We start from the raw sequence: 23,270 nt of genomic DNA on the forward strand, positions 1-23,270 counted from the left end.
TTTAAGAGGTTTTGGGACCTGAAGGTGTTCTATGTCAGCGAAATGTGCCCAGAGATCAGTCTGGCATACTCTGGCATGATCCTGAAATCCCGGCTACGTGCCCAAAGTTCCCACCACCCCTTTTAGGGTGGTAATCCCATATGATGTAGTTTCCATAGTATGGCTTCCTTGATAGTAAACCTTTGTCGTCCCCCCCTTTTGTCATGCCAGCCACTGTGTTGTAGACCTCCTTGCTTTTCAGGTAGGATCTACTGCACAGACTTGTGAGGTACTTCCCAGTTGACAAGTGCATGTGATGTATTCTCCACATGTTAAACTTCCTTTGGGCTGTATGTGGCTTCTGTAGTGTTCTTTTTTCTGCAGAGAGAAATAAATGCCTCCCCAACAATATATTTTGGTCTGCACAGCTTTAAGGTAAAAAAATAAAATAAACAGTTACCCTTTATAAGTACTGTCCTTTCTGACTACACGGCTTAGATGGGGTGATGGGAAGGTTACGAAGTTTTGAGTGTACTTGTTACCCGGCACACAGTAGCTCGCTGACATCTGCACCGCTAAAACCTCGCATCATGGTTCAGCTTTTTGTGGCATTTTCCATAGGGACCCCTAGTGTCAGTACATCGACACTACATCAAAGTGACTGACAGATAGGAAACGTCTTGGTTACTATTGTAACCTCCGCTCCCTGATGGAGTGAACGAGACAGATCTCTCCTGCCACAACACTGAACTGCCCGCTGAATGGCTAGGACACGCTCTCGGCTCCTCAGCACAAACCTGAATGAGTAGATGCATGGCATCTCTTTTTATACCCGTATGTGTGGTGGAGTGGCGCATGCAAATTCAACTTGCCAATTCTCATTGGCCTTTTCTCAAAGTATCAGAGGTGTTTGGGGCTCCCAAGTGTGACCTCTAGTGTCAGTACATCGACACAACTTCTCGTTCCCTCCATCAGGGAATGGAGTTTACAATAACAACCAAGACGTTTCCTTTATCATCAGAGAAGCTGTCTTCACTGGATGTGGCCATTGCACAGTTTTCTGCTTGGTACTTTTTAAAATGCAATGTGGCATAAATTATTTAGCAAAATCGATTCATGCATTTTTACTGTGGCATTGCATATACTGTCATGCAGCCCAGCCTGCTTAGACAAACTTTTGGTGGGTTTTGGACAGAGCTCCACACCTGCTCATATAGACCAGTAATGACTCTCTGTGTGTGTGTGTGTGTGTGTGTGTGTGTGTGTGTGTGTGTGTGTGTGTGTGTGTGTGTGTGTGTGTGTGACAGGTGGGAGGAGTAGATCTGCGTGACGCCAGTCATGAGCAGGCAGTGGAGGCCATCCGTAACGCTGCTAACCCAGTGGTGTTCCTAGTCCAGAGCATCATTCACAAAGACAAAGTCAGTATCACATAATACAAGCATCTACTGATCATGGGAAATGACAAGATCCTTTTATTTATGCTGCTTAACACGTGTGCATGTTTATAACATTTATATGAGTTGCATACTATGGCTGGACAGTATAGCTTAAATCTCGATGTGTGTTGTGACAATACTAAAGTCCAGTTGATATCAATATTAGTGAAATTTCTAAAACTTATATGCCATAACACAAGCATTTATTTAGAAAGTTAGATGTTCATATACATTTTACAAATTAAATTCAAACAATGACTGTTTACATTCTGTTGATAACCTCAAAATTGTTCAGCCTGATGTATTAATGAATGTCTGCATGCCAATATTCAAAATGCAGTAAAAATATAGTTCTATATAGTCTATATAGTTACAGTAAAATAAAAAAATCTTCCACTCATCAAACACACAAAATCATCCACACATTTTCATTTAAATGCACCAATATAACAAAATGTACCTTTGTGAAAAAGTACACTTTAGCATACTTATTATGAAAAAATTTACTTAGAAAGAATATACTGCAATTAAATGAAAATGTATTATAGTTTAAATTTATATTAAATGCAATTAGCTAAACTTTAGAATATGTTTTACTTTAGATAACTTTAGAATACTTTAGAACTTTTAAATACATATATCAACTTTAAATGTAATATTGAATAACACACTACAGTTAAAATTATAATCAGGTGCTTTAATATGTTTGTCAACACATCAAAATAAGTGTATTTCTTTAAAGCAATGATTCAATACAAGTGCACTTTTCTTTTTCACAAGGGTGGTAATAAACAGTGATATGTACCTACATATATTAATACAAACATTTTAGTACAACAAAATTATTTAATGTTTTAAGTCAGTTAATTGAAACAGTTTAGATTAATAGAAATGAATCAAGCGTACCAACTTGGACACCAGTTTGGTTACTGAAGTTTAAATCAGAAAGACTTCACAAGAATCATGAAACTAATCTAACGACATGCTCTTTGAGAAACCTAATGACCAAATAAGAAGCATATTAAAATCATTGCAGTGTACAGTGTTGCTTAATTTGATATTGTCAGCAGAATCATTGTGAGTACATTGTGAATCTCTTATATATCAACCAGTACAAATATTAACAAACTGCTTTCATCACCATTTAGTGCTCAGAAAGATGTACTCGACTACTTTGCGTCTGTCTCTCACCCTCCTCCTCATTTATGTCTGTCTGCTCTTGATCCTCACAACATCTGTCTGCCTCTCAGTCTGACTCTCTGTATAGTTTCGATTCACCTCCTGTCATAGAGAAATATGGGGCAACTTTAAAATGCTTCCCAATGCCAAAGTGTCAGGTAATTTCTGTTCGGCCCTCAGCTGACAGTCTTATCTCTGCTTCCAGCATTCCTTCTTTCCATTGGCATCCGCTTAGCCTTAAAATTTGCCACTAAATCAACTTAAAACACATTTACAAGGGAACACAATCAAATGTGATTTAATAAGTAATGCTCCTGTTATGTCTCTCCAAAGTTCGCTGTTAATGTCCCAAGCCATGTGCTCCTTTTTCAATAAAGGCACATTTAGTTTACATATTGGATTTTTTAATGATCTGTCTCCCAGGATTAAATGTGTTTAGGCTGATATACTAGCTTGCTAACATCTGTGTTGTGCTTCTAGAAGCCTCCCGTAGCCCTCCTACAGCTGAACCGCTCAGAGCAAACTCTGCATCCTTATCCTGAATCCTGCTTTACATACAAACCGCTACAGGTTAGACTGAGACGTCCTGTATGTGTGTCTGATGTGTTTATGGTTATCAAATGGCACATTTTAGAAAACTCTTCCGTGGTTTGCCATGGTTATAAGCATGTTGATGCAATTTTGTGGCTTTTAGTTCTACTATATGCTAGCGTTCTTTGTGAAAAACAAATATTGATGGCATTTTTGTGCAATAAAATAGAATGAAAACATCCCTTGTGAAAAAGAAGTGCACTTAATTGTATTGAATTTGCATTTGTAGTGTACTTCAAATCTATATTTTTTTCACAACTAACTACAGATAATATAATAATAATAATGAATAAAAGGCCACTTAAGTGTACTTAAAGAGAGTACACTTTCATGTATTTTTCTTGTCAAAGTGTAAAATTAAAAGTTTAAAATATAAAAGTGACTTTTATAAGTCATTGTTTTAATCATCTTTTGTAATGCTTTAAAGTATTTTAACACTTATTTTGATGCACTGACTAACATACTAAAGCACATGTAAAGTATTTGATTTTAATTTTAAATGTCGTGTTTTGTTTGATTTTACATTTATATTTAATATATTTTAAATGTTCTAAATTGCAGCTTTATCAGTGCAAATTCAAATAGTTTCAATAGAAAGTTCAAATGGAAATGCATGGCATTAAAACATAATTTAGTCATTTCAGTACATTTGGCAATACGCTTTAACCATATTTCATCGAATATAAGTAATTATGAATTTACATATAAAAAGTCCTACTTAAATACACTCAAAAAAGCACTCTAATGTTCAACTATAATACATATTTAATTGCAATTAACATGCAGTTAAGTGTCCGAAAACATTCCATTCATAAATGAATTTTGCCCTTAAGTACTCTTTTTTAAAAGTATGTTAAAGTGTGCTGCTTTTTCAGAAGGGGTTCCATGATCTGACGCAGAATCAAGATATTTTTAATCAAGATATCACACATCATGACTGTTTTTGCTGAAATATCAACCTGCAAAAGATCCAAAAACTACATGAATCATTTTATCACCCCATCCAGAATTGAATGTGTTATAATAATGTTGAACTCATCTCAATAACATGTCCAAGCTCTGGTATATTTCTAACTGGCCACTGCCTTGTATCAAGGCCCCTTTAAAGTTTGGCTCCCTGTGGCCTGTCCTGCTCTTCATCAGACCTTTATCAACTCTCTGTGTCCAGATGTGGGTTAATGATCCATGCCTCATTCCCGCCCAGCAGATGTCTCTCTGCAGATGGCTCTTAAAACTAGCTTTGTTTCAATGGTACTGAACAACAAGTACAAAACACGAGGGGGAATCCACAGCTGGCTCACGGCCGTAAGGACAGACATTCATTACTGTGGAGGACTTTAGTTGGATCTTCTAGACCAATAGATTAGAGAGCTTTGTAAATTATGTTAGAGTTTAATGACATTGTTGAGGTCATGAAGAGAGGTTTTTGTGGGACTTCTTTAGCTGTGTTTGATGAGGGCTGTTCTTCAATTTTTAATAACTGCAGACATCTGCGCTGGATGCAGTGGAAGAAGTTTCAGCCTTCAACTTGAAGACCAGCAGTGAGAAGGTGAGTACAAACCAGAGTGAAATCTGTGTTTTATTAAACTGTGGTACTGTGTGACTTAATCACAGACATGACTCTTATTACTTCTCTGGATTTTAAATAGTTCGCCAAAAATTGTGTTTGTCTTTGTTTTCTAACAAACTGTTTTCTAAACAGTCTTTCATTACCACAACAGTCCTTAGAGACCATGGCTGTTAATATATATAAAATAAAATAAAAACATTTAAAAAGCACTATAAAAAGACATGGGGCCCTATCTTGCACCCAGCGCAATTGACTTTGTACACCGACGCATGTTTCATTCCTATTTTGCACCCGCGCAAAGCGCGCTTTTCCCTCCACAAAAGCACGTCGCTAAACTAGGGAATGAACTTGCGCTCCCTGGGCGGTTCAGCGCAAAAAAAGGAGGCGTGTTCCGGCGCAAACAATCCCTGGTGCTATTTTACTGTTCCATAAAACAATTGCGCCACTGGCCAGAAAAAACCTAGTCTAAAGTCAGTGGCGCGTTGCGCGTTGTTCATTATGCTATTTTAAGGGCGCATGCTTGACCATAATGTATAGGGCCCTATTTTAACGATCTGAAACGCAAGTGTCAAAGCGCAAAGCGCAAGTAACTTTGTGGGCGGGTCTTGGCGCTGTTGCTATTTTCCCAGCGGGATAAATGACTCTTGCGCCAGGCGCAAATCTAAAATGGGTTGGTCTGAAGTAGCTTCATTATTCATAGGTGTGGTTTGGGCGTATTGTGAAATAAACCAATCAGAGCGACATCTCACATTCCCTTTAAGAGCAGGCGCGCTTTGTTCTAAAGCGGATTCCTATTATAACGGCGGATTTGCCAGGAGCGGTTCACAGCCAAGGAGAGCAACGCTCTCGTCAGGGACGTTGGGGATGGAGAAACCCACCCAAATTAACTTCGGTTAAACAGGCGTATGATAATTTGGGTAAATGTGTAAGCTAGATCTATGCTTTTATAATAAATTGTCTATCTATCTATCTATCTATCTATCTATCGTAATAATATATGATTTGCAAAATGAAAACTGCTGGTTCTGTGTAGATGAGAGAATGCAAGCATGCGCCCTTAAAATAGCATATGAATAACATGCGCAACGCGCCACTGACTTTAAACTATTTTTTCCTGGTTAGTGGCGCAATTGTTTTCTAAACCTGCAAAATAGCATGAAGGAACGTTTGCGCCGGAACACGCCTCCTTTTTTGCGCTGAACCGCCCAGGGAGCGCAAATTCATTCCCTAGTTTAGCGACGTGCTTTTGTGGAGGGAAAAGCGCGCTTTGCGCGGGAGCAAAATAGGAATGATACATACGTCGGTGTACAAAGTCAATTGCGCTGGGTGCAAGATAGGGCCCATAGTGTGCAAAACGCGCATACACTTTGATTCTCTAATCTAAACAGAAGCAGCAGTTTTCATTTTTGCAAATCATATTATTACAAACGATAGATAGATAGATAGATAGATAGATAGATAGATAGATAGATAGATAGACAATTTATTATAAAAGCATACATCTAGCTTACACATTTACCCACATTATTATATACCTGTTTAACCGAAGTTAATTTGGGTGTGTTTCTCCATCCCCAATGTCACTTCTCTCTCTTTTACGGCCGTGACGAGAGCGTTGCTCTCCTCGGCTGTGAACCGCTCCTGGCGCGCGCCTGGCAAATCCGCCGTTATAATAGCAATACGCCAAGGAAAAAGCGCGTCTGCTCTTAAAGGGAATGTGAGATGATGCTCTGATTGGTTTATTTCACGTTACACCCAAACCACACCTATGAATAATGAAGCTACTTCAGACCAACTCATTTTAGATTTGCGCCAGGCGCAAGAGTCATTTATCCCGCCGGGAAAATAGCAACAGCGCCGAGACCCGCCCACAAAGTTACTTGCGCTTTGCGCTTTGACACTTGCGTTTCAGATCGTTAAAATAGGGCCCCTAGTCTTTTGATTTCAAGATAGATTTATACGAGGAACAGAACAGATTCACTGATGTTATTTTAACCATGTTGTTTTAGTATTATTTACTGTACTATTGATTATTGAATTTTCAGTTTTCATTTAAATTGTCATTTTTATTAGGTTTTTATATTTCTATTTAGTTTTACTTCATTTTTATTAGTTATTTTAGAATTTTAGTGCTTAAACTCACCAAGGCAACTTTTTTTTTTCTTACCAAATGTATTTTTATTTTATTTCAGTTCCATTTCAATTAACAAAAAATATTTTTAATAGTTTTAGTTTACAATAACAACACTGATTGATAATCAAGAACTTCTGAAACCAGTAAAATTAACTCTGTGTATATTATTAATAAATAATGTGTTATATATAATATATAATAATATTAATATATATATATATATATATGACTTGGATCGACATGAAGAGTGAGAAAATAGACAGAATTTTCATTTTGAACTCCTCCTTAGAAGCACAGTGTTCACTAATAGCCTGTCATTTTAAGTTCTGATTATTTCACAGACATAACTGTGCAAGAAAATGGATTATGAAGTTGTGCTTGAGGCAAGGTTCCTTAATCACACAAAACCCGGACATACCAGAGAGTTTTACAATTGTGATTTTCAGGCTTAAAAAATCATGGAAATGTCTGTAATATGATTTTTCTAGTTATGCATTTCAGAGCAGGTCTTTTGAAGATAACCGCCTTTGTGATGCATGTTACTGGCTAAACACAGTTTCCTATGGTACAATAAGGGAATGGTCTTTTTGTTAAAGGTGACATATTATGCCCCTTTTCACAAAATGTAATATAAATCTATGGCGTCCCCAGAATGTGTCTGTGAAATTTCAGCTCAAAATACCCCCCAGATAGTTTATTATAGCTTGTCAAAGTTGCCCCTTTTTGGGTGTGAGCAAAAACACGCCATTTTTGTGTGTGTCCCTTTAAATACAAATGAGCTGCTGTTCCCCGCCCCATTCAGAAGACGGTCAATCCTTTACACGAGCTTTGGATACAATAACAAAACAGCAAGTAATCTCACTCATCCAAAATCTCAGAAATAACCAGTAGCGGAGTACAGCCTTTCAGAGAGAGGAAGAGGTTGCAACTTTTAGACGCACCTGGACGTTTCTGAATGGTTAGTGGATACCTTTATGTAGTTGTTGTGGAGTTACATTGATTCATCTCATCGACTTTTAAACAAGTTGACACAGTTCCCAGCTGTGACATGTTTTGGTCAAATAGTGTTCTGTGCTCGTCTGTGCAGCAACGACAGAACAGTTTGCATGCTTTGCTCGAAGTTTTGCCATTGCGTTAGAACTGGTTACACGTATGAGTAGTAATAACGTACTAGAGTAGTTGCGAAAACCAAATGGTGGCGCCGTGGGTGGAAACGTGCAGATTAAGGGATGGTAATATTATAATAAGATCCCCTTCCTACTTCAGAAGGGGAGTGAAATCTGATCGGCTTATTTTTTGACATGCTTGCAGAGAAAGGCTTATCAAAACAAAGTTACTAGGTTGTCACTTTTCACGTTTTCTGGGATGGTAGATGCACCAGGGACCCGTTTAAAGCACTTAAACACGGAAAAAGTCAGATTTCATGATATGTCCCCTTTAAAACATACATTTACACTCTTGCACACTAATATAAATAATTGTTTAAATCGCTAAATTCTAAGGATTGTTTCCTGACATCTAGAGATCCAAAAATGGAAATGCACCCCACCAAGCTACAATGATTTTATCTAGTAGCTAATAACAAACACCTGGAAAAACCATCAGAATTCACTGGTAAAATAAGATGGAGCTTAGACACTTAGACAATCTTGCAGCCCACTACATCGTAAGCAAGACTTGTGAACTGATAAAACCCTGGGCAGCTAGACTCTCAGAAGTTGTGCAGAAGCCAGCCAATGTGATGGGCAATGCATATTTAACCAACTCATAAGCTTTTTGCATGCAGAATGCTTTAGGCGTCTTTGAAGGCTCCCTAGCTGTGCCATCTGAGACTTGAGGCAGTGTTCAGAATAGCATACTAACAACTTCTTCTACTATGTCTGTATATAGTATGTGAATTTCTGTATGCATATAATAGGACGACATACCAGTGTTATTTATATACTACTACGGTATTAATTAATATTTTTAATTAAAGTTATGAAATTCAGATTTTTTTTTTTTCATTAGAATTTTTAGCCATTTTTTATTTATCTCAGCATTATTTCAATTTTAAAAATTGAAATATTTTGTTTGCTTTAGATTTAGTTAACAACAACAACACTCTGACATACTATAGGCCTATTTTCCCAAATGTGCCATATACAGTAAGTAAAGTACATTGTGTGGACTACTATATCCCACAATGCAACATGCTTAGTTTGACATTCCATTTCCAATGCAACAGATGAATGTGAAATGATTACAGGCATGATTTGTATCATATTTTCTTGACTCATTTATTTGATTGTACTATAAAAGTGTACATTTTTACATAAAATGTAATTAACATTAAAAAGAAAAATCATTTCAAAATTAATGCCACATACATGCAATGTGATAAAATCTTGTGACGATGATGTTGGAATCCCAATCCAAATCTGCACATAGTGCCTACTGTTTTTTTCAAAACTAGCAGGCAGTATAGTGTATACTACACAATATTCAATATTACACAAAGTACGTACTAAGCTATTAAAAAGACTTTATATATAGAAAGACGGTGCACTCATGTTACTTATGAATGAAAGTGCAACGCGCAATATGGCGGAATAAGTCCCACCTTCTAAATAAAAGAACCAATCGCTGATTGAGAAATGCCATTAGAAACTTCAGTTGCTATAGAAATAGTGTTCTAAGATGTGCGCTTAGGACTGCACATTCACATTTTCTTGTCTAGCCTGAAAAATAAGCTTTTTTTAAATTCTGTTTGAGTAAAAGAAACAACATTTATGGGACAGTTTATGTTAGATTTTGGTGTTGATTTGAAATATGTTATTTAATTGTGAGTTTGGCAAGCAGTTGTTGAGATTTCAGGATTCCCTCATTCAAGTAGAGAGGTCTTGGTCTCAGATGCCCAAAATAGTTGCAAGGAGGCTTAGCAAATATGGCCGCCGAGTGAACAGACTTTCCTTAAAAGAGACTTTGGCTAGTATTCTATTAGAGGCAGAAAGACTGTAGGCTCTCAAAGATCAACAGTAAAGATGACCAGCTGAGTTTCAGGCCAGCTTGTCACATGCCCTGTTCACATGCTGACTTAAGAACAGCAGTTGTAGTGTAGATAATGTTTTGTATTGTGCACTGCTGTATAGTCTGTATGAGTACTTGACCTCCCTCTTTCCTTCTCTCCCTCTCTCTGTCTCTGTCTCACTGGTGCTGGTTATTCTCTGTTTTCTGTAGGCCGTTGACACTCAAAGTAGACCTTTCCTTCGTCTATGTTCGACTAATCCTTTCACTCCTACACCGTTTAAGGTTTGTGTTTTGTGTGGGTGTGGGTGTGTATGTGTTTCCTCTCCCATCCATATGCAGTTATGGAACTTAATTTCATAACATTTGCATATATATGACCCTAAAACCCTCTTTTTGTTCTTTGTTTTTTATCTTAATTTGTGTTTATAATAAAAATTATATATATATATATATATATATATATATATATATATATATATATATATATATATAAAATAAAAAAAATCGTTATTGTAGAATGACTACCAAATATATGAATATGCAGATATTAGCACAATTAAAAAAAAGGCTGAATTAAAATTAATTTAAAAGGAATAGTTGTTTTTTTTCATTTACATTTTTTATTTGTCATTTACTTACCATTTACCTATAAATCTTCATGATTTTCATTATTCTGTGGCATAGAAAAGGAGATGTTTAGCAGATGCTGTTCTTTTTCCATACAGTGAAAGTTGAGTTGTTCAACTCAAAAAAGGACTGAAAAGCATCATGTCACAGTTATGTTTAGTTTAGTTTCTTTCTGTCATGTCTGTATTAGTTCTCGTTTGTTTCTATGGCTATTCATGGGTTAATCACATTCAGGCGTTTATGATTAGTTCCTCATTTACTCTATGTATACAGTATATACAGTACAGTACCAGTCAAAAGTTTGGAAACATGCCATCAAGCCTGCGTTTATTTGATCAAAAATACAGAAAAAAACAGCAATATTGTGAAATATTATTACAACTTAAAATAATAGTTTTCTATTTGAATATACTTTAAAAAATAATTTATTCCTGTGATGCAAAGCTGAATTTTCAGCATCATTACTCCAGTCTTCAGTGTCACATGTGACATCCAGTCTATCACATGATCCTTTAGAAATCATTCTAATATTCTGATTTATTATGAGTGTTGGAAACAGTAATATATTTTATTTGATGAATAAAAGGTTAAAAAGAACTGCATTTATTCAAAATAAAAAAATATTTTCTAATAATATAAATCTTCTTTACTATCACTTTTTTATCAATTTAACACATCCTTGCTGAATAAAAGTATTGATTTATTTCAAAAAAAGAAAGAAAAAAAATGACTGACCCCAAATTACTGACCAGTAGTGTATATTGTTGTTCCAAAAGATTTCTATTTTTTTTTTATTTTATTTTTTTTACTTTTTATTCATCAAAGTATCCTAAAAAAGTATCACAGGTTATGAAAAAATATTAAGCAGCAGAACTGTTTCCAACTTTGATAATGAATCATCATATTAGAATGATTTCTAAAGGATCATGTGATAGACTGGAGTAATGATCCTGAAAATTCAGCTTTGCATCACAGAAATAAATGATAATTTAAAGTATGATAAATTGAAAACCAATTATTTTAAATTGTAATAATATATCACAATATTACTTTTTATATATATATATATATATATATATATATATATATATATATATATATATACATCCAGTACAGGTCAAAAGTTTGGAAACATTAGTATTTTTAATGTTTTTGAAAGAAGTTTCTGCCCATCAAGCCTGCATTTATTTGATCAAAAATACAGAAAAAAAGTAATATTGTGATATATTATTACAATTTAAAATAATTGGTTTTCAATTTATCATACTTTAAATTATCATTTATTTCTGTGATGCAAAGCTGAATTTTGAATGAGCGAGAATGAGCATAACAGGGATATATATATATATCTATATATATATATCCCTGTTATGCTCATTCTCGTTACGTTTATACGTTTAAGGAGTTGTTGTCATTCTTGAATCTATTAGCAAAGTCAGTTCCTGTTTATTCATCTTCGTCATGTGTGTTACTACAAAGCCTTTACATTTGTGACGCATCATAAGAAGAGTTTTGTATGAGGAACAGACTGAATTTTAAGGAGCAGCATGAACGTTCTGCTCAACATCTCCTTTTTGTTTGTTTGACTGAATAAAGTCATACAAATTTGGAACAATGTAATTTTTTTTTTTTTTTACTTTTCATTCATTAAACATTAATTTACCAGACCTATCAAATGATTAACAAAGCTTTTAAAGAACAGCAGCATGTCTTGGTTTGGTGGTTCTTCATGCTGAGAAATGAAGAAAAGTTTAATGTGTTGAATGTGATTTGATTACATTAAGCTTCATATTTCATGGGTTTAATGAAGGATGCCGTGTTCGTGTTGACGGATGACGTGCTAATTGGATATAAAGTATATTAGTTTTTAATGCATTTTATTTTTGAGTAAAAACCACTATTAAATCTGTGCGGCAGCTGAATCGAGAGGAGGGGAAAATCATCCTGGCGACACCCGTCCTGTCACTGCCGGTCGTTCCACATATTGGGGAAACAGATTCGGACACTCTGACTGAGATTCCCGATAGACTCGTTCTTCATAACAACGGTCCTGATGACGAAGAGGAGGATGAGTACGGATACAGCTGGAGTGAGTCTCACATACAATATAACACACAGCGCCACCAGAGGGTCACACTGCACTCATCCAGGACTAGATTTAGAAGGAGACCCTTGTGAAAAAGAAGTACACTTTAGCATACTTTTAAAACGAGTACTTATTACGGATATATGCTTGAAAAGAAATTGCCTCAGTGGGAACTGAATGTAATGTTTTTGGACACCTAATTGTATGTTCATGGCAATTAAATCAAAATCTTTAGAGTACTTTTTGACCCAATTAAGAACATAAGTACATTCTTCTATGCAATTTCATAATTCTATTGTATTTGAAACTTGGTTAATGTGTCCTGCTGAATGTACTGACAAGCATTTATGTTAAGCTAAAATATATTTTAATGTAACTTCTATTGAAACTTGTGTCATGTATTTACATATATTTGTAATTTCACATTGGTAATGATGAAGTTGCAATTTAAGAATACATTAACTTTTTAAGTACACTCAAGTGACTTTTAATTTCATCTGTGCAGTTTTTTTAGTGTACTTTTGTGAATATGTGAATACACTACAAGTGCACGTTCAATGCTATTACAGTTTTTTTTTTTTTATTGCTTTCACGCTTAAAGTGGTACTTGAGAAACCATTCACTCAAATACCAAATCTTCAGACAAAGTGTGCAAAACTGGAAGCATGTTATCTGCTTTAGTTTAGTTCAGTTCAATAGCTGCAAGATTCATCAGTTGTGCATACATACAGCATTTGTGCACATACATGTATGTGTGAGTGCTATGACAAACTCCTGTACACTCCACTGCGCACTGAACAAGCAAAAGACACAATATAGTAATGCATTACATTTTACACATCCGTCTGTAGTTTGACATGTTTATGGCTAACCATTTTATGCTTGTGTGTAGATTTACTATACAAAAACACAATTTTTAGAAGAGTTTTAGCATTTTTGCATGGTTTGTGTGTAGAGTTTCGAGAAATGGACTCATAGTTTTAGAAATTGTGTAGGCAATTTTTAAAAACTGTTACTTCTTTTTCACAAGGGGTTCACTTTATTGAACTGTAAACCTTTTATGGGGTGGCAATAAGACAGAAATGATCTGCAAGCAATAATGTAGTGACTCTAGAGATTACAGGTATAATTTACAAGTAAAAGCATTTAACTGCAGGCCTCAGCACCACTTCAGAAATGCTCTTTGATTCAGTTACTCTAACATATTAATGTATCTATGTTTGTGTGTGTGTGTGTGTGTGTGTGTGTGTGTGTGTGAGAAGAGAAGGTAACGGAGCGGTACGGTCGTTTACCGGGTCAGCTCCACATGATAGAGTTGGAGAAGGGCCGCACAGGTTTGGGTTTGAGCCTGGCAGGGAACCGGGACCGTTCACGCATGAGTGTGTTTGTGGTGGGCATTGACCCCAATGGGGCCGCCGGGCGAGACGGACACATCGTGGTGGGCGATGAACTGTTGGAGGTGAGTGTGTGTAACGCATCAGTTTGACCCATTGTGAAAAGAACTGCACTTTAGCATACTTTTAAAAAAGTGCACTTATTACATAAAGAATATACTTTAAAAGAATATGCTTATGTGTGAACTGAATGTTATTGTATCGGACACTTAATTGCATTATAATATGTATTATAGTCTAATTTTATATTACATACAATTAGCTAAACTTTAGAGTGCTTTTTTGACCAACTTAAGTAAGACTTAATTAAAATATGCTTTAATGTAAGTTCGGCTACACTTTATTTTAAGGTGACGTAGTTGCATTTTACTTACTCAAATAAGTACTGAGTAATATTAATTAACTACATGTACTTACTATAGGGTTAGGGTTTGGTTATGGTCATATTTTACTGTTATTTCTATAGTAAGTACATGCAGTAACTTGTAACTACGACGCCTTACAATAAAGTGTTACCTTAAAATCTGTTGAAACTTGAAGGTCATCTACTTAAACATATTTGTAATTACACATTTTTAATGATTTAATGTCCTTTTATTTTTATTAATATTATATTATCTGCAATTCCATTGTTTTAAGTAAAACTACAAGTGCTGATTCATCTTGTCACCTTTGCAGATAAATGGTCAGGTTCTGTACGGCCGCAGTCATCAAAATGCCTCTGCCATTATTAAAAGCGCTCCCTCAAAAGTCAAGATCATCTTCATCCGGTATGTCAAAGGTTTTATTGTGTAGATATGAAGGGATTTTGAAGCCTGTTTCCTGCTGACACCATGTGGTGTGTTTCAGAAACGGAGATGCTTTGAGTCAGATGGCTGTCGGACCAATGAAGGAGACAGACTCACCAGACACACACACAGAGGTAAACTCACACTCACCTGTGTCTAGCTATCTTCATATGCTTATACCATATAACATATGGCATATGATTATTATTACTACATACTAACACAAACCCTAACTCTAAAAGACTAAAAAAAGAAGAAGCTTATGTAAGAGTATGTAAGAACATCTGGGGACAACTATATTGTAGTTGAATATAAACTATAGAGAAGGGAACCCACAAAAGCATTAAAAAAAAAAAAGAAGTGAAAAAGAAGTGTGCTTAATTGTATGAATTGTACTGAATGTGCGCTTGTAGTGTACTTCAAATCTTAAATGTTTAAAATGTAAAAGATTTTTTTTTTAAAGTGAATTTTAATTGTTTTCATTTTTGGTCAACCTTTTAACAAGTGCACTGATTTGTATGTGTTGAATAGCATACTAAAGCACATTTAAAGTACTTGATTTTAATTTAAACTGTACGGTGTTATTTGATATTACAGGGAACGTTAATATATTTTGAATGTACTAAATTGCAACTTCATCATTACAAAGGATTAATTACAAATATATTTAAATACATGACATACAAGTTTCAATTGAAATTATTTTATTTTACCATAAATGCTTGTCAGTACATTCATCAGTACACTTTAACCATATTTCAAAAACAATATACAGATGTATTTAAGTTTATTTTAAGTGGGTCAAAAGCTCTCAAAATTTCAGTTAATTGCATTTAAAATTCAAACTATAATACATTTTCATTTAATTGCAATTAATATGCAGTTAACTGTCAGAAAACATTACATTCAGTTCTCACTATATTATTTCCGTAATAATACTCTTTTTAAAAGTATGCTTAAGTGTACTTTGTTTTCACAAGGGAGGCAAACAGGCATACATTTAACATTACCAAAGTATGTAAAAAAGAAATAACAAGAACACCAAATAGCAAGGTCACATGAGACACAGCCATCTTCTAACCGTATACATACTGGGAACTATATTCTCAGAAAGCGAAGCACTGCTACTTGGGCGGAGTGATTTGCTCGCGGCACCTGAGAAACCCCGTGGTGAGGAGCAGAGAGTTCGTTCAGAGTTGGAGTAAATCACTCCACAGAAGTAGCAGTGCTTCGACCTTCTGAGAATATGGTTCCCAGTTTGTATACGGTTAGAAGATGGCTGTGTCTCATGTGACCTTGTTATTTGTACACGCTGTGACTATACAAATAGCACGCACGGAGATGAAAAAGGGTATGTATGGACTTATCTAACTCTGGGAGATACGGTGAATAAGCTAAAGTCCCAAAAAGTCAGCGTGTCCCTTTAAGAGCCCTCTAAAACATATACTAATACTATACTATTATGAAATATTTGCTATTTAACTGTTTCTCGCAAAAACATAACATGTATTTTATCAGAATACATAAATAATTTTTCAAATGGTCTTCAATGGAGAAAGATTTTCACTGAAGCCTTTTGGCCGCATGATGTTTTAGTTACACAATCTTCCAGTAGGGACTAACATCTGAATCTAAACAGCCATGCCCTCAACATTTGGTTTGTTTGTTCGGTCATTCATTCATTCACACTGTATTTTTATCCATTCACGTTTATCCATTCATTTGTTCAGTCATCATCATCATGTTTAATGTGTTATTTCTTATTTCCGCCCCAGCCGGAGACACCCGGCTCAACACTAGACATGATCCAACACATAACTCTTCCTGTGGTAAGACAGTTCTTCAGTTCTCTTTTGACTCTGTGTTTGTGCAGTTTCTCTCTCTGTCCTGGGGATGTTAAGTGTGTTCTTTCTTTGTCTCTTTATCGATCTCATGGATGAAGGAGGATGGAGGGGTGGGTATCGTCCTGAAGGAGGATGACAGCAGGAACGGATGCATCATTCACAGCGTAGATGAGAATGGAGCATCTGGAAGGGTATGAATTACTATTGTCTAGGTGCAAAATTAAAGACAACAGAAATGATGTCCACAACCCATTTTACTTTTGTAATGCGCCATATTTCTGATATTCAACCAGAGAACAATATAGGGTTTGAAATGTTGGGAAAAGTGGTGCCTGTTTGACAGGTTGGTGGGACAAGAATGAAATATTGACTTTGATAGGACTTTGTGATGTTAGCTGAAAATGAAAGTCGTGTCAGAGGTGGAGCATTTTATGACATTTTAATGATTACAAAAATTTTCTTTTTGCAAGTAACATGCACATGATTAATTGTGAACAAACAATAAAAATAGTTTATAAGTTTAAGTGTTTAATAGTTTATAGTTTTAAGTGTATTAGGAAACTAAATTGGGTCAATTTTGATTTCATGTTGGCTCTAATGCATATATATATGTGTGTGTGTGTGTATGTATCACATGAAGATATAAACTATAAACATGAACAATTTTCTTTGAAGCTGCTTTAAAACAATGTGTATTGTAAGAAGCGTTATACAAATATTTTGACTTGACTTTTTATGTGCATCTTTGCTAGTTTCTGTACTGTTTGGCTGTCTCTCAAAACCTAGTGAGCTGTCTACCGAGAGTGTGTCAAACCTGTGTGTGTGTTTCAGGACGGCATGATTGCTGTGGGACACAGACTGCTTGCAGTAGATGATGAGATGGTGCATGTTTCTGTGACATCTTCAGAGACAGAGCCAATCAGGAGTAAGAGGGAGGGGCCTGGGAGTTATTAAAGGAAAACTTGTTCATGAATAAATCTGAACCTGATCTTTGTCATCATGATGATTGCATGTTGCAGATTCGAGCAGATGTTCCACACCGGGGACCTTGGCGTCTGATCCAGCTACGTGTCCCATCATCCCCGGCTGTGAGACCACTATAGAGATCTCCAAGGGGAGAACAGGACTGGGGCTCAGCATCGTGGGCGGCTGTGACACTTTACTGGTGAATAACCTCACTAACGTTTAAAGTATGTTTTTATGAGACTTTGTTTCCCAGCGGACTGACATAAACTTGTGCACTATTACACTGGAGATTACCAAAATGTATACAAACTTGTACAGTCAAAATTTAAAGGGGTCATGAACTGCATTTTTGTTATTATTTTATGTTTCTTGAGATGCACTTATGATATATGAATTTTACATAAAAAAATTGTCATAATTTAGAAATAAAAGGCCATTTTCTACCCTGATTTTAGTATTTTTGTCTGCTCTGGGACTTCAATGTAAACGCCCACTTTTTTGATTGGCTAACATCTTTGAATATGAAATAAGTATTACATAAGTAGAACTCTCTTTTAAACTTTTACTAGCTGTTGAGATTAACTAATTGTGAAAAGTGTTGATTATAGCATTATATTTAGATCTTCTCCCATTGCATGAAAGGTTACAGCAATGAGGTTTGGCTGATAACAGGCATGAATGTAGTGATCTCGTCACTCTGATTTCTGCACTCTCACAAATGCTTTCATTGTAACAGTGCAAACACCTTGTAAATAAGAGATTCATTGTGCAGAGTAGACAGCGTTATTGATTATAACAAGACTCCAGAACTCAGTCACTGCTAAACTCATGCTGTGTGATTGACAGCTCCAGCGATTATAAAGGGAAAGTTATTTGATCACTTTCTGTATACAGTATAATTTTATCACAATTTAAATAACAGATTATTTTAATGCTACTAAGAGAAACAATATGAAGTTGACTGTTTAGTCAATGGCTTGATTTACTGACGCATAAACAGCAATAAATGAGGCAAAGAACATCTGACTGTCCATGAATCATTATCAGAAATCACTGACCACAGATTAGGCATTAAAATTAACACAATTACTTACATGTTGTGGCACTACTGTCAGATCCATATCTTACTGTAAAAGTCTGTCTACAAAGCCTGCGCCGAAATTGCTACTGATTTACCAAAGTATCCAAAGTGAAATTTACAGAGCAAATAATGTTCAACTGAGAAATTTACATAGATGAAAATAAATAATCACTTTCCTAGCATTAGGAAACTTTGGATGTAATGTTAATTTTAGTCTCTCCTCAACTCACTACTGCACCAGAGGGCGGGGCCAAACATGCGATGATGTAGAAGTAGGCATTGATTTTCTTTTGTAGAGGTGGCCTCTCGTCGCACTATTACATGATAATGTGACAGAATCGGAAACGAGTCGTTTTCTGACCTTGGTTTCAATAAAATCTCTTTTTGGACTAACAATGAAGTTTTAAGTTTTTAAAACTTACAGGATGTTTTATAATACAATGACCTATTACATTTCAAAAGATCAAGGAAAATTTTATTTCTCAATTCATGACCCCTTTAAATTTTATTCGTAACTAATACAAATCAGCTTTCACCATGAATCATTAAATTCAAATGGTCTCCAAATCAAAGTTGGTAAGTTAATACCAGGTGTAAACGGACATAGTCGTGTAAGTGTTCTCTCTTTAAGGACATTTAAGTGGCCTTTAATTTCATTCATATATTATCTGTTTTTTTGTAGTTTTTAAAAAATATATATATACTTTAAAGGTTTGAAGCACACTTCAAGTGCACATTCAATACAATCAAACACTTGCGGACATATGACCAATATGTGACTTGTATAACCACGCAAAGAAATACCACACTGGACTTGTGTTTTGGAAATGTAAAGGAAGGATATAAGTCTCTTCTCATGCCAGGGTTGGGGGCTTCATACCACAACAGCATCTTCCTTGTGCCAACGTATGAACCTTGTATTAGACGTCGGGAGGGAGAATCAAAAACTGTTAAGCTCTGGACAGAGGACAGTATATCCTCTGTCCAGGCTTTTTTTGAGTGTACGGACTGGAAATGTTTTTTCGATGGTTGTGGGGACAATATTGATGAACTTTCGGACACTGTTTCGTCCTATGTCACCTTTTGTGTGGATACTGTTATCCCAGTTAAAACCGTTATCACCTTCCCCAACAATAAACCATGGGTTACCAAAGATCTAAAAACAGTGATTAATAAAAAAAAAAAGATCTTCTTTACTGGTGACTCATTGGAGAGAAAGTCTGTATTCAGAGAGGTTAGGGCTGAAATAGTAAAAGCCAAAAGTAAGTATAGGGAAAAAATTGAAAAACAATATGTAAATGGCGACCTTAGGTCAGCATGGCGTGGGATTAAATCTATGGCTACAATTAATCAGTATGGTAATGAACCCAAGCAGCAGATCAGCCTTAATAGTGTTCAGGATGACTGTTTGCCTGATGCTTTTAATACTTTTTTTTTACGATTTGAAACGTCTGATTTCATGCATGATGTCTCCAGGTTGAAAAACTCCTTGACACCATGTAGTGATATTAAAATATCTCAAGAACAAGTTGAGGTTCTATTTAAGAAAACAACACTTTATAAGCATCTGGAGAAACCCAAATCTCATGCCAGGCTTTTATTTGCTGACTTCTCATCAGCTTTTAACAAAATGCAGCCTCTCATTTTGATTGAGAGGCTTGCTTCTTATTTTAATCTGCCCAACCAGCTTTTAGCCTTGTTCTTAAACTTTTTGACTGATAGGACACAGAGGGTTTTAGTAAATGGGGTTACTTCAAAAACCCAAGTCTCCAACACAGGTTCCCCACAAGGCTGTGTACTTTCCCCGCTACTGTTCATTTTATACACGGATAGTTGTAGGTCTCTTAAAGAGGACAGTTTTCTTGTTAAATTTTCTGATGATACTGCTCTGCTGTCACTCCTCCATGGCACAGAGTCAGATCACGGATGTGCACTTCCTGATTTCGTTAAGTGGTGTGATGACAGCCTTCTTGACCTTAATGTTTTTAAAACTAAGGAACTCATTATTGATTTTAGAAAAAAAGGGACAAATACCTCAGTTTACTTACTTACCCGTTACTTGCAGCCCCCTAGAAAGACAAACCGTTATGGAAGATCATTTATTCCTTCAGCAATTATGCTGTTAAACATTGAGCTGAGGAAATAATTATGGACTGATCTGTTCTTGGCACTATGCACTTTAGGAGCTACGGATATGTGCAATTCATTTTCTATTTACTTTTTATTGTATTTTTTTTTTCTTTTTTTTTCTTTTTTCTTTTGCTTTTGATGTCTTTTTATTTATAAACTGTCCTTGGACCCGGACCCTATCATGTTACCCTTGTTATATACTACATACTATGGCTGTGTGAATGGTTGTATGTCTAGAGTGTACTGTAGAAACTGAATTGCCCTTTGGGGATTAATAAAGCTATCTGTATCTGTATCTGTATCACTTCTTTTCACAAGGGTTTAGGAACTCATTTATAAGAACATATATAAAGCCTGAATTTGTCTGTGTTCAGGGAACTATAATAATTCATGAGGTGTACGAGGAGGGAGCCGCCTCTAAAGATGGCCGACTGTGGGCAGGAGATCAGATTCTGGAGGTAAAATCATGACCATCAGACACTCTTCTGACTAGACTAGGCTTGATTTCATGTCAACTTCATTTCAGCCATTCTCTTCCTCTCTCTTGTAACCCACTCTCTTTCAACAGGTGAATGGTATAGACCTGCGTGTGGCGACGCACGATGAGGCAATCAATGTTTTGCGCCAGACTCCGCAACACGTTCGTCTGTCAGTCTTCAGAGATGAAGGTCAGTATAAAGAAGAAGAACTGTGGGACGCACTGACCATTGAGCTTCAGAAGAAACCAGGCCGTGGTCTTGGACTCAGCATCATCGGGAGAAGGTACTAGAACACTAGTTGAAGGTATAAACCAGTAAAGTGTGATTTAAAGGGGTCATGGAACTGCATTGTTTTATTGTTTCATGATGTTTCCTGGGGTGCACTTATAATGTTAGTATGATTTTTACTTAAAAATTGTCATAATTTAGAAATAAAAGGCATTTTCCTAGCCTGATTTTAGCCTCTGATTTGAACGCTCTGTTTGAAGGGGCGTGTCTGCTGAGAGACTTCAGTGTAAACGCCCACTGCTGTGATTGGCTGACATCTTTACATATGAAATAGCTAGCATTACATGTGGAACTCTTGAAAACTTTTACTATTACAGCTATCAAGATTAACAAATCGTGAGAAGTTTTTAAGTATTTAGATCTATTCCCATCACATTAAAGGTTGCAGTGATGAGCATTGAGCAGATGACAGTCTGTTGATTGCGTGAATGAAGATCTTATCATTGCAACGCAGTTTCTGCACTCTCACTAATGCTTTTACCAATGCAAACATTATGTAAATACAGTAAGAGCTTTGTTGTGCAGTGTAACAGCGTCATTGATTTCATAACGAGTTTTGGCAAATGTCCAGGGGTGCGTTCTCCGAAACTACCTTAACGCTACGTCGTTCTTAAGTTGTACCTTAAGAAGTACCTTATCGTTAATACGTGGTTTCCGAAACCTTCTTAGTTAAGTATACCTTCTGTAAGTCATACGTTCGTAAGGTTGGTCTGGAGCGCTCTTAGCTATACCTTATCGCTGCTGACGGTTCATACCGCTAGTGGCCACCACTACGCAAAAAGCTTTTTTACATCGCAGTTTAATTACACAGAGAAAATTTTATATGAACATTTAATATAAAATCTGATTTAGTATTAAAATTACATTTTTACTTTACTTTAAAATTTTACACATAAAATACTTAAGTTGTTATAGCCTACACCCAGCGTATGGAAGTGTTTTCATTAATAAAGTTTCCATACACTAATGGTTGTTAGCTTTTTTAATTACTATCCTAAGGCACATCAGCTGGCGAACCATTTGACAGAAAAGGCTTAGGAGTCTATATAAAGAAAGATGAGTTTACACAAACTTTATAGCTATGGCAGCGAGACAGCGAGTACTTGTTTTAAATCAAAGACGGCGCCGTCCGCGGAGCCAGTTAGTGTATGTCAATTACATGGCTTGTGGATAATCAGCATACGTTGTGGAGAACATTAACACACTTATGGCTGTGAGGGTTTGGGATTGCACACTTGCTAAATTATAAACACATACTCATATTTATTTCTGCATGTACATATTTCAATGAGCCCCGATAAATGCAGTTTGTACTATTTCTAAAACGCTTCTTTATAAAGAACATTGTTTTCTCAATACTTTACCTATACCGCTGTGAAGGAAAGAGCGCACAATCGATCATCGAGGCGTCAATATCAACCTATTCAGCACCTCCACCATGGACAGCACCTGCTAAGGTCGAACTTAAGAAGGTTTACCTTAAGCAACATCCTAAGGTATAGTTCGGAGAACATACGTAGGAAATGTATACCTGTAGTTAAGGTGTACCTTTTGAGTCTTCGTAGCGCGCTAAGAGACAACGTTATCGGAGAACGCACCCCTGATAAACTTGCGCTGCTGATTGACAGCTTGGGCGATTGGAAAGGGATTGTTCTTTGATCGCTTTCTGTATATATTTTAATCACAGTT

General features: G+C 36.0%; 1 protein-coding gene across 14 annotated transcripts in view; it reads left to right on the forward strand.

The window, feature by feature from the left end:
* Positions 1-23,270, forward strand: part of mpdz (multiple PDZ domain crumbs cell polarity complex component) — a 133,638-nt gene that overhangs the window by 101,287 nt on the left and 9,081 nt on the right. For 5 of the 14 annotated variants that reach the window (XM_084109760.1, XM_084109752.1, XM_084109764.1 and 2 more), the window contains 13 exons: positions 1,287-1,397; positions 4,672-4,734; positions 10,109-10,180; positions 12,443-12,614; positions 13,874-14,070; positions 14,684-14,775; positions 14,855-14,927; positions 16,569-16,622; positions 16,736-16,828; positions 17,469-17,562; positions 17,657-17,802; positions 21,189-21,272; positions 21,383-21,576. In XM_084109760.1, the coding sequence (XP_083965886.1) occupies positions 1,287-1,397; positions 4,672-4,734; positions 10,109-10,180; positions 12,443-12,614; positions 13,874-14,070; positions 14,684-14,775; positions 14,855-14,927; positions 16,569-16,622; positions 16,736-16,828; positions 17,469-17,562; positions 17,657-17,802; positions 21,189-21,272; positions 21,383-21,576 (1,445 nt within the window). Of the gene's footprint in view, positions 1-1,286; positions 1,398-2,665; positions 2,753-4,671; positions 4,735-10,108; positions 10,181-12,442; positions 12,615-13,873; positions 14,071-14,683; positions 14,776-14,854; positions 14,928-16,568; positions 16,623-16,735; positions 16,829-17,468; positions 17,563-17,656; positions 17,803-21,188; positions 21,273-21,382; positions 21,577-23,270 lie in introns of all 14 variants that reach the window. The other 9 variants (XM_084109751.1, XM_084109757.1, XM_084109761.1 and 6 more) reach the window with 3 other exon arrangements.

Source organism: Abramis brama, assembly GCF_963993115.1.
Source record: "Abramis brama genome assembly, chromosome: 3".
Lineage (NCBI taxonomy): Eukaryota > Metazoa > Chordata > Actinopteri > Cypriniformes > Leuciscidae > Abramis > Abramis brama.